The sequence below is a fragment of the Marmota flaviventris genome, chromosome 8, assembly GCF_047511675.1.
Source record: "Marmota flaviventris isolate mMarFla1 chromosome 8, mMarFla1.hap1, whole genome shotgun sequence".
Taxonomy (NCBI): domain Eukaryota; kingdom Metazoa; phylum Chordata; class Mammalia; order Rodentia; family Sciuridae; genus Marmota; species Marmota flaviventris.
In genome coordinates this window covers 84,493,646-84,506,286 of record NC_092505.1, presented here as the reverse complement: position 1 = coordinate 84,506,286, position 12,641 = coordinate 84,493,646, and the positions used below count along the sequence as shown (strand labels likewise).

The 12,641-nt window shown below is 35.3% G+C and overlaps 1 protein-coding gene across 3 annotated transcripts in view; it reads left to right on the top strand.

Moving 5' to 3' along the window:
* Atp11b (ATPase phospholipid transporting 11B (putative)) overlaps positions 1 to 12,641 on the top strand; it is a 113,235-nt gene that overhangs the window by 97,775 nt on the left and 2,819 nt on the right. For all 3 annotated transcript variants that reach the window (XM_071615440.1, XM_071615441.1, XM_071615443.1), the window contains one exon: positions 10,072 to 10,205. In XM_071615440.1, coding sequence (XP_071471541.1) covers positions 10,072 to 10,205 — 134 coding nt within the window. The remainder of the gene's footprint in view (positions 1 to 10,071; positions 10,206 to 12,641) is intronic.

The window sequence follows — 12,641 nt, the reverse complement described above, 5'->3', positions numbered from 1 at the left end:
AATCCTAGAACTTTTGATAACAGCATATCATAATAACATACTAAGTTTAATGCCATTTAAGTTTTGAAGAGAAAAAAGTCATGTAACTAAAGTTTTTCTTTAGTTTTGGCACTTTTCAGTTTCTTGCCTTATCAATATCTTATAGATTCTTAATCATGTATATTTTTATATTGTTTTTTCTTCTCAAGGTTTCTAATCTTTCCAAATTCACTTGATCAAATGAATGGTTTTGACAAAGTACCACTTAACCTTTTTATGTAATACTGACTTTATAGTTTTGAGCTGTCTTAAAGTTTTATCAAACCTTTGGCCTTTTTATTATTAACTCAGGATTTTTTTAAAATATTGTACTTTGAATTTTTTTCAAAGATAATCATTATAGAGGAATACACAAATGGGTTTCTAAGTGCTAAACTAAATTTCATATTTAAAACAAGAAAAAACAAATGTAAAGATTTGCTTTCATTTTTCTTTGAGCCAGGTATGTATATTACAGCTTTATCAGTAGGAAACAGTGGCTATATATGTCACATTTTTTAACATCTAATTATTTAATTCTAAGGCAGTAGGAGAGCTCATTATTTTAAAAAACACACTGGTCAATGAAGATAACTTTTGCATTGCGAATAATCATATTGTTATGAAATCACATTTTCGCATATCATCTTGCCTTAAATCAAGTGACTCTTTTTGAGCATTACTAGACCTAAAAAGAATGAGGAAGTATATTATAAATCAGAGAGATCCCAGGCTCTCTAATACTGTAAGAAATTAGTAAGTTTAACATTTCTCTGCAAAAGATCACAATGAGAGCAGGTTGACCATCCCCTGTTAGGTGATGTAACCACAGAAAGAGAGCACTGGTTAGCCAGCGACCCACCTGAATGCTGATGCTGCACTTTTTGCTACTACCAGTGGTCCTAACCAAGCATACTCCCAGTTATGTTCTTGTTTCTGGGCCTCCACGTTCTTTACCCATCGCATGATCATTTTATGTACTCTGTTCTATTAAATTAATATTAGCAGCAAAGAAAACAAAAAGAAGAAATATGCTCAATCAAAGGCCAGGGAGAAGTAACAGTAATTCATATGAGCTATGAGTGGCTCCTAGGTGGGCATTTCTTCATAGCTGATGGTGAACATCTCTGCAAATACACCCTATAAACTTTGAATACACCTTTTTTTTTAACTGTTTTTTTTTTAAGAGAGAGAATTTTTTTTTTTAATATTTATTTTTTAGTTCTTGGCGGACACAACATCTTTGTTTGTATGTGGTGCTGAGGATCGAACCCGGGCCGCACGCATGCCAGGCGAGTGCGCTACTGCTTGAGCCACATCCCCAGCCCCTTTAAACTGTTTTGAATGGTATTCCATAGGTGTGATCCATAGTTGCTGAGCTATTTAATCCTGGTGATGAAGAGCAAGATTGTATAGATATCATATATCTTTAAGAGCTCTCAAATCTTAATCAGGATAGTACTTCTTAAGATTGTTTAACAAGCCAGGTGTGGTGGCTCAGGAGGCTAAGGCAAGAGGCTGAGGTAGGAGGATTGCAAGTTCAAATCTCTAGCCTCATCAACTCAGCAAGACCCTAAGCAATTCAATGAAACCCTATCCCATCCCCTGGCTGGGTGAACCCCTGGGTTCAATCCTTGGCATGGGGGTGGGAGAAATCCTTTAACACATACTATTTATACTTTTCTTTTGACTAAAGAGTTTCTGTGTATTATAGGCAAAACTAAACTGTCTTCACGTGAACTTACTATACTCTTGGAACCAAGGAATTCTGCTGCCTTTTTTTTTCTATGTAAGAAATATACTATAGTATTTTTCATAGATACAGTTATTGGGCAGTAGTCCTAAGACTGGAAGAACACAGAGATGAGGCAGAATTTGTCTTTTATTCATTATGGACATGTTCTCATAATTTAAGAAAAGTTAAAATAAAAAAGGCTATGGCACATTTTTAAATTAAACTTCTTTAGAAGGCCTGTAATACAAATATAAGATAAAAAGAACTAAGATTCATGAAATTAGTTGGTCCTCACTAAAAATATATTTCAGATTAAAGATTAATGTTAACAAGTAAATCAAATCAAGCTCTTTGTTCACATGTCCAAAATTTGTAAGGTTATAGGAGCCTTATTCTCTGCTGAATTCCACTTAGAGAAGTCTCCTAAGTTGGAAGCATGAGAGGTGAGAAAATGGACATACCTTTGCAATAAGAATCCAACCTTGTAGCAATGAGTTTCATAGAAGACAAAGAATTATTTTAAAGGAAACAGTTTTACTAGGCTGTATATTCAGTAAGAGCTTTGTGCACTGGGAAATCATGGCTTTGTGTGCTTTGTTGTGTACCCTTAAGAAGCTCCTATTAACCCTATCTTGTGATAGTAAATGTGCTATTGTATGAAGTTTCATTTGTGCCTTACACACTGTGGACCCAACTTATTGCTTTGATTCTAAACCTGTATAATGTGAGAGTATCATTCTGTAATATGAGACTTGTTGCTTTTCTGTCCTTCTAGATGGAAGAAGATAAGGGTTCAGTCAGCTCAGCATATGAATTTGCTGAAAGCCAGCACAGAGGGGAGGACAGTAGGCACCTGCTAGCTGAGGCTTGCAGCCAGCAGGACAGTTGTTGCGTGCACTAGGTAGTACTGCGCTGGACCTTCCTGGGGACTCATCTGCTAAGTTCTCATGCTTGGGCCATGCCATGGAGCACTGACCTGATGTTTCCATGTTTACTTTTCTAATTCCTTCACTGTTTCTCATGACGTCGTTTTAGTCTTTTCCTTTTTTTGTGGTCTTCACATTTTTTATGTCTATCACTGAGTATCTTATTAATCTTTCTTTGGAGTTACAGTGAAAAGTCATACTTCACCTCAGGTATTTTCAACACCTCTTGTCTTATATTCAAGAAGTCATTCCTTCTCACTTCTTTTTTTTAATATTTTTAGTTCTAGATGGACACAGTACCTTTATTATTTATTTGTATGTGGTACTGAGGATTGAACCCAGTGCCTCACACATGTGAGACAAGTGCTCCACCACTGAGCTATAACCCCAGCCCTTCACTTCTCATTTTGAAAATATGTTATGCTGTATTTCTGACTTCCAAAATCATTTTCCCCTTTGAAGTTGTGGCTGTATAACATTTTATACATTTTAACGTAGACATTTATATAAACCCACCTCTTGAGTTGAATAATCAAACAGATAAGTGTTTAGACTTAGTGATTTTCTGTTGGCATATATTTAACAAACTTTCAGTTCTTTTCATAAATTTTTGAAGTCATATCTTTGTAATAAAAAATATGAACTGAAAAGGGTTTAGTTTACTCTCCTTTTAAGGAGTAAGACCTAACTGCTTCTAGACCTAATTAGGATATGCAAAAGTGTTTTGATTGGTAGTAATTATGAAGGATAAAAATGCCTACCACTAATAATTACATTTTTACATGGACTAATTGCCATTTTATTATAATTACTGATCAAAAAGATGCTGTTGTCTTGTGTGGGATAATCAAATGATAAAGCAAAACTTTAAAACAAAGTCACTTAAAGATTATATACTTTTCAACTATTATGTATCAGACCATATTATATAACAGAACACATATAATAATTGGGAAAAATCCTAATTATTCTATAAAACATGTTTTAAAATTAGATTCTTTAGTGAATTGACCTAAATGGATTGTCCTAAGTAGAAAATTCCTCTCAGTTATTAGAAACTTAAAAACTCTGAATTTTTATTTTGCTTTGGTATGCTTCATGTGATTGTATGGTGCTTTAATATAGAAAGATTTTTATTTTCTCAATATACCCCAATTGAGCTACAGGGAAAGCTCATGTAAAGAACTTAGCTTGGGGGCTGGGGATGTGGCTCAAGCGGTAGCGTGCTCGCCTGGTATGCGTGCCGCCCGGGTTCGATCCTTAGCACCACATACAAACAAAGATGTTGTGTCCGCCAAAAACTAAAATAAATAAATAAATATTAAAAAAAAAAAAAAAAGATCTTGCTTGGCTACTATTTGTATTATGCTCCAAGCAGATATTCTACTAGGGTACCTAACTATGCTAGAACTATAAAATTAATGTCCTCTATGATAGTAGTTCCCCAAGGGTTCTAGTTCAAGTTGGTATCTCATTAGACTGGGATCTGGTACTACTCTGCTTTAAGATGTACATTAAAATGTACAAGATAGCTGGGAATTAGGTTCTTAGAATGCTCCCATTAAATAATAGGGGCCTTATTATTATTACAAGAATAATTAGTGAATTTTCTCCCTTATACCCTCTGATATTAATTTATGCTCCCCATTAAGTTGGAGGATTAGTGTTTTTCAGATACTGATACTTTCCCTTACCTAAACTATAAATTCCTAGTTGTATATCGTCATTTATATAACCATTTGAATAAGCACATCATTAAATTAAGGGGACTTTAGTCCCCTTTGAAACTAGGAGTGAGCCAAATAATCAAAATAAGCTTACCTTTTAAATATAATTCTTGCTGTTTGTTTGTTTTCATCAATTTAGGCAATACACACAGACATCTCCTTTCTAAAAAGCCCTAAATGACAGTATGGAAGTATTTTACTTATATTTATAACTGTCTTTCAAAGTTCCAATATTTCAGAGTTATTTGTTTTACTGAAGGAGAAGGGAAGAGGAAGGGAGTTTAGAGGAATGAACATGTTCTAGAAAAAGGGGCCTTAAATGAAATGCCAGCCATCTGAATGCCAGCACTAACAGCTGTCTACATTGCAGTTAATGAGATGAAGTACTGATTTATTTTAAGGATTTTAAAATGATTAATGATTCTTTTTTTTTTTTAATACCTTTATTTTGTTTTTGTTTTTTAACGTGGTATTAAGGATCGAACCCAGGGCCTCACGCATTCTAGGCAAGCGCTCTGCCGCTGAGCCACAACCCCAGCCCTCATTAATGATTCTTAACCAGATTTGTAAGTCAGTAATATTTGATGATTATTGATTTCATATTAAAAATAAATACATTTCTATAAACACAACATTTTTACAGATAAGTTCTCTCTCTTTTTTTTTTTTTTTGGTACCAGGAATTGAACCCAGGGGTGCTTAATGACTGAAACACGTCCCCCCAAGCCCTATTTTATATTTAGAGACAGAGTCTCACTGAGTTGCTCAGGGTCTTGCTAAGTTGCTGAGGCTAGCTTTGAGCTCGCAATCCTCCTGCCTCAACCGTCTGAACCACTGAGATTACAGTGTGCACCACCGCACTCGGTTTCCGGATAACTTCTTTTAAAGCTCAACAGGGCATTCACACTGATTATCCAGTATATAATACAACTTTAAAAGACAAAGACATAATAGAGTTAATAGTATGACAATTCTTATCTAAACTTAAATCATGTCATAGAAGTGATCAAAAATGCTAAAAGTGTAAGATAATTTTTTAACATCTTATAAGATTTAAGGAAGATATCAATATGAAAATAATGAATATAAGAGCAATGAGCCAGAATTTATTTCAAAAGGCAAGTTCTATAAAGATGAACATTTTCATTGGCCATACATAGTCATGTTGAATATCCAAGATGTTTTGCTTGGCAAGCCTCCTAGCTCTAAATTACGTAGTTGTTACTGGGAAGCAAGTATAGTAGAAAGTGAGGCTCACTAATAAATCTTCTGGTAAATTAAAAACTATTTCTTAGTGCCAGGCATGATGGAATACGCCTGTAATCCCAGCTGCTGGAGAGGCTGAGGCACAAGGATCGCAAGTTCAAAGCTGACTCAGCAACTTAGTAAGGCACTGAGCAACTTAGCAACACCTTGTCTCTAAATAAAAGACAAAAGGGGGCTGTGGACATACCTCAGTGGTTAAGGGCCCCTGGGGTTTAATCCCTGGTGCCAAAAAAAAAAAAACAAAGAAGTTATTTCTTGGTGCCACCAGATAAGGTCTCACTACCATTAGTTGTTTTTTTTTTTTTTTTTTTTTTTGCTTTTCTGTGTTTATAAATAGCCCCCTCCCCCCCAAAAAAAAAAAACCCTTTCCTTACTTTGAATGAAATGAGACTAAATACTCCATTCCATTTCTGCCAACCCTCATTCCAAGTTGTACTGGTAGCTGTGGCTACATCATCTCTGGCTGAGCTCCTGGTTATGTATGTTAGAAAGTAGTGGAACTTTAAAATCTGCTAGAGAATAGTACAGTATTTTCTGTAGAAATCTTTACAGAAACAGTTACCCAGCATTCAGCATTTTCTAAGCAGCTGGGGCTCTTTTCTCTTTGAGGGAAAAAAAGGAAATAATTTTAATTCAGAAGATAATCTGAAAAAAAATTAGTTTTTATAACAGTTCTGACATTTCAAGATATTTATCCCCCTCCCCCCCCCATCTATCTCTATCTATCTCTGTCTCTCTGGGGTTGTTCATAATTTAATCCCTGTCCTTAGATGATCAATGCAGAGTAAGGTTAATACCTACAGTCAGATCCAGAGTAAGTAGTATTCTGCATGTATGTGGACTCTCATGCTAGTGATCTTCTGGATCTCCTTTTCAGTGACTCCCAATCAGTTGGATGAGCACCAGCTATGAGCAAAACATATGTCGTTAAAGTAAGAAGTCCAGACAAAGGCCTGGGGTTGTACATCAGTAGTAAAGCGCTCACATGTTTGAGGCACTGGGTTTAATCCTCAGCACCACAGAAAAATAAATAAATTAAATAAAGGTATTGTGTCCATCTACAACTTAAAAAACATTTTTTTTAAAAAAAGAAGTACCATACAAGATCTTTGTCATTCCCAGTATCTCTGCTGAAATGTGCTGAAGGACCAGTTTGTTATTTTCTTGATTATAATTTCCTGTCCATCATGAACTAGTGCTTTTATGAGAACAGTAAAAATGAATTATTAGGCAAATGAAATTTTTTAAATATACAAAATTACTCCCAATTTTTAAGTTATTATTAGATTCAACAGTTATAAAGTTGTTCTGTCAGATTTGTATAAAATTGTCTAAACTCTGTCAGATTGGCATAAAAATCTTAAAACTCTTTCTCTCACCAGACCAGCAACACTTGCTTTATCAGCCAGCAACAAAGTATTTACAGATGAACAGAATCAGGGATCACACTTTGAGCCACACTACTGGTCGTTTTGCATGGGGGCAGTAGTAACAACTACTCCCTTACACCTAAGCTAAACTTGTGGTGAATACACATGATACTCTGCCCCCACACAGTTATTTGTTCTCTTTCATCACCCTGAGATGCCCTTTCTTTCCCATCTCCAGCTATGGCAATCCCACTCATCCTGCCGGATGTATTTCCAATGCCATTATTTTCATCAGATCTTTCATGCCTTCCCACTAGTACCACCAGCATCTAGGTCTGGGCCTTCCCCTCTCTTTTCTGAGTAGTTTGCCTCATACATAGTTGAAACAGGATAGTAGCTTGATAAATAATTTGGGACTTTGTAATCAAAGAAACCAAAACTCAAGTCCCCACTTGAATGTGACCATGAACAAATTCTTGATCTCTGTTTCCTCCTCTTAACTGGAAATGATTGCTTGGCACAGTGGTGCATGACTGTAATCCCAGCAATTCCGGAAGCTGAGGCGGGAGGATTACAAGTTTGAAGCCAGCCTTGGAAACTTGGTGATACCCTATTTCAAAATAAAGTAAAAAAAGTTGGGGATGTAGCCCAGAGTAGAGTGTCCCTGGGTTCAATCCCCAGTACCAAAAATAAAAAGTGGAGGTGATTATGGTGCCTCTTCCAGAAGGTTGTGTTAAGCTTTCAATGAGACAACTCATGAAAAGCATTTTTCTTAGTAACTAACACATACATAGTAAGCATTCTCTTAATACTTAATACTCTTAGAATGTCTTTCTGCCCTGTCTCTCTCAGCTTTTTCTTTACCCTCACCTCACTAGATTGAGGGTGGGGTTGCTACACCCTATGAGCACTGGCCCAGTACCTTGTTCAATAAGTGTAAGTTGATTTTAAGTGATGCTAACAAGCAGTGGAATGGAATCCAGAGGAAAAGATTACTCATAGTTGGAGAAATGAGGGAAGTTTCCTGATAATGATAAGATTTAAACTGAACCTTGGTGCAAGGTCAGCATTCTACCCTCCTTCATGACAGCTGCAACACGCCCACTGGCAGGGTGCATTTCATGGTTGGCTGGTATGGAGTCTACAAAGGAACTCAGGAAGTAGAGCAGGAAAGGCAGCCTGGAGGCAGGTTGGAAAGGGCCTTAAGGCCACTTGAGGTGTTGTGTTTTATCCTTTGACTCCAGTGGGAGCACTAGAGTCAGGTTCCTTCAGAGGGTGAATTTGAGGTTGGGGAAAACTGGAGACCAGTTTGTGACAAAACTGGGAAACTGATGAAATCCTGTTACTTAAACCAGTATTTCCCAAACCATTCCTCTGAATATTAATGTTCCTCCTGGTATTGATTACTGTTTCCTGGTGAAACAGGGTGGTAGAGTGTGGGGGTTAGTGAAAAAAGAGAATCCTAGTATGTGAAGCTTCCCCCGAGGAGACCAGCACTCCGTACGTGCTGTGTGTTGAATCCTGTCTTACTGACAATCTTTTACTTAAGTCTGTTTAGGATTTAATTGAATTAGTGTTTTCCAAACTTAAGTGACTATAGATTTTGTTTTTCTTCTGTGAAATATCTAGAAACATCTCAAAAAACAGAGTTTAAGAGACAGTGCCCTCAACAGTTCTAAACCAAGGGTATCTAAATGAAACAAGTAAGATTGGGCTCTTTCTCAGTGTTTAGCAGATCCTAGGATATTGGTGCAACCAGGCAGTTGCCAAACAGGAGCAATGTTCTGTCTCACACTGCTCAATGTTGGGCAGGAGCATGGATCTCATTGGGACCTCACTGATTGCTTACACTCAGAAGGCCAGGGTATTTATGTTCCACCACATTCACCTCTCTGTCCATTGTGTCTCCACAAATGTCCTTTGTTGCCATGCCTCCACATGACACATGGTGATTCCCAACCTTTGTGGAAGTGTCCATTCTATTGAATTTGTTTTTTTATTGTTCTCCTTCCCTTGCCTTCAAAAGATCTGTTATGCAGGATATTACATATTAATGAAAAGTGAATTAAAATTAATTATTTAAAAATGACAACCCTTGAGAAATTTATTAGGAGCACTCCTGACTAGCAAAACCAGGGTTGGGATTCATTAAGCTGTGTGGTCATACCATATTTTTTTTCTCATTCTAACATAATTAAAATTGTTATTATAATGTAATTAATTATCTTGCTGGGCTGTTTTTGCCTGAATCAATATAAATCTTGGATATTTGAGAACTTAATTCAACTTTAAATCTTAATAGTATTATTTATTAATTTGTTTAATGAAGTTTAACCCAATGTGCCACTAGACCACTCACTGTTAAACAGATAATGAGATGGATGGCACTTCATAGTTGGTTAGCAATTTAAGGTAAATGATATTTTTTTCAAAGATAATTATTGAGTGGATTTATGTAGAGTGCTTAGATCTGGCACATAGTACACCCTGTATCAAGTGTTTGCTCCTATTATTGTTATTATTCTTATGGGAGATTGGGCATAGGTTCCTGTCTGGTTGTTACTTCCCAGTCTTCCAGATAATTCACATTCCAGTTTCCATGATTGCTACACTTTTTTTTTTTTATTGTAATTGCAGGAGCATTTCACCTAAGCAAAGACTCCAAGAAAAATTAGAATTTGCTGAATTTCTGAGTGATTGATATAAATGAGAATTGATAATAATAAATTATTAAAAAAGGCTATTAAATTCCTAAATCCTTGCAGATTTAAATACTGTCTAGCTTGTTATGTTTATATAATTTTTTACTAGACTTGTCATTAGGACACAAGGCTTTTAAATATTGTTTATGATTATGCTCTATAAAATTAAAACCTTGTATACAGTTCCATATTGTAGAAAACATATATACTTATACACATTGCTTTTGGTTTTAAAGTGCTTGTGATTTTTTTTTTTTTTTAGTGCTTTTATATTAGTCCAAATCTATAAATAACTAATTTTTTTTTTTTTCTTTTCAACTCCTCCAGCTTACTGAAACAAATTCAAGTATCAAGTGCTTGGACTCCATGTGCTGCTTCCCAGAAGGAGAAACAGCGTGCGCATCTGTTAGAAGAATGCTGGAACGAGTCATAGGAAGATGTAGTCCAACACACATCAGCAGGTGTGACATTTCTCTAAGTAGCCTTTGCTGCAGATGAGTACCTGTAAACTGGAACAGGATGAACCTGCAGCTCTAGATATCCAATAAATCAGCAGCTGGTTTTACCAACTGAAGCAGGAAGTCTACTATTTATTAGCACTCTTTGATGGTAGATTTCACTTGTGGCTTTGGGGTGGGGTTCTTTCACTCACAAAGGAAGAGAAGGCACCTTTGAAGAGACTTTTCATCCAATGAACAAAATAATTCTGTTTATATTCTTTCTAAAATGTAGTAAATACGAATGTGTATATGATACTTTCTTGATTTGTATAACTTTCTTTTTTTAATAATACCTCTACTACTGCTTGATTTCCTGCTGAGCTTTTTCCTATTTGTCTTTACAAAATAATCTCCACATACAGTGAAGTCAAAGGTCTTTGCTTTTCCTATTCTTCATGTCTGTTTTCTAGTCAATCAAGGTTGAACACAGAAGGCTGTATTTCTGCCCCCGACTTCTTACATCTGTAATGGAATTAGTTGTGATTTTTAAGTTTCTTTAATTTGATATTTATTGTCTAATTAAAAGTTTACAGGGTTAGGGTTGTGGCTGTATGATAGAGTGCCTGCTTAGCACGTGTGAGACACTGGGTTCGATCCCTAGCACCACATTAAAAAAATATGAGTTTTTTTTTAAAGTTCATAAGTTAGGTCTTAGGCCTAATTTATAAGATTATGGATCAGAAGAATCTTAGCATTTTTGTCCCCTCCCAAATCTATTTTTTGAATTAGATTTATCACAGCTTGCTTTTGTGGATCATATTATGGATCAAAAAATGCCATTTTTTAGCAAATCCTATTTAAAACTGATTTGACACTGAAGTGGATTCATTCATTCATACATTTACCCAAGATATATATCATTATTGAGGGGATACTAGGGAATAAAAATAGCTCTCTCTGTACTTGGTGTTCTTTAGGGGAATGATATCATACTCCCAAAATCAGAACAGCAGTGCTATGGTGTGCGTGAAGGCTTACAGTGGACACAGATAGATGTTGATGCCCGTTGTCCACAGTGTTCCATATGAATATTATCACTTACCATCTCTGCCATGGCTTTGGCTTGGGAAGTGCCCAGGAGCAAGAAATAAAGGCTGGGAGGGACACTACTCTTACCTACTAATAAAGAATTGTTAATATTTAGTTAGCTTTGTGTTTTTAAAAAATTATGAGAATGATATCATTCATGTATTTTAACACTGAGGTAACTTTTACTGGTTAACTTGTTAGTTCTCACTTTGGCTTTGGATATGGCCAGGACTTTATAGTGTAGTTGGGCTGATAAATAGCATTTCTATGTTAATATAATGTCCATGGTTTCAACCCTCATTTATTCTGACTTAATTATAATATGTGATCCAAAATACTTTAATAATGCTGTGATATTATTTTGTAGTAATTTCATACCACATAAAAGTTTACCATGAGCAGTTAAATTTACTGAGGATTTTGTTATATCTTATGCAATGGTATTATAAAGTACACCATAAGAAAGTAGCTCTGTCATGCACTTAGGCTGGTGAGTTTCCCAAAAGATGTTCCAGAAGGATCTTGTGTTGTTATTTTACCTGGTAACAGTTTTACTGCAAAGAACCAAGACAGGAATTAGATTAAGATACTACAATAGAACTTAAGTAGAATTTTTGAAATTTCTACTTCAACAGAGATTCCTCTTATATCTTTGATAATGATTTTAAAAGCTAGAATTAATTTTAAATGAGAAAAAAAATTGTTCACTTTCTACATCTATCCATTTCTCTAATATCAATTGTATGATGCTCCAGTATGCTTTGCACAGCCTTTTTTTATTACCCCTTTTGACCCTGTCTCCAAGGGTTATTTAATTTATTTTGGCAGTTCTCTTAAAGGTAGCTATTACCATCTCAATTTCTAGTCATTCAAAGTTGTATCATATTCTTTTCTGAGACTTCCTTCCCTAAAAAATGTTTAACTTTATCTTTACTATCATATTTGACACACTGTAAATCCCTTTTCAGTGTTGTCCAACATCTCAGGTTATATTATTTGTTACTGTTATCATTTTCTCCTTGTACCTAAAATGAAAAATCTACAAAGTCCTTTTAGATCTGTCAGGTTGTATTTTGGGGTTTTTTGTTTGTTTGTTTGTTTGTTTGTTTTTTAGGGGATAAAATCATACAAAACACAGAGCTACTTGGTGCTTTTCAAAGGGCTATATGAAGATTGCCATAGGTCCATCAACATTATATTTAGACTTTAATAGTCATTTTGATATGTAGAGTCTTGTTTTTGTTTTCTACATATAATTGTATTTGTGAAATATGTTTGGCATTTTGATTTTGGAGCAGGCTGTCTTTTTATTTCTATTTCATGTGTAATTTAAGGCAAGACTGAGAACTCCATTACAAAATATAGAAA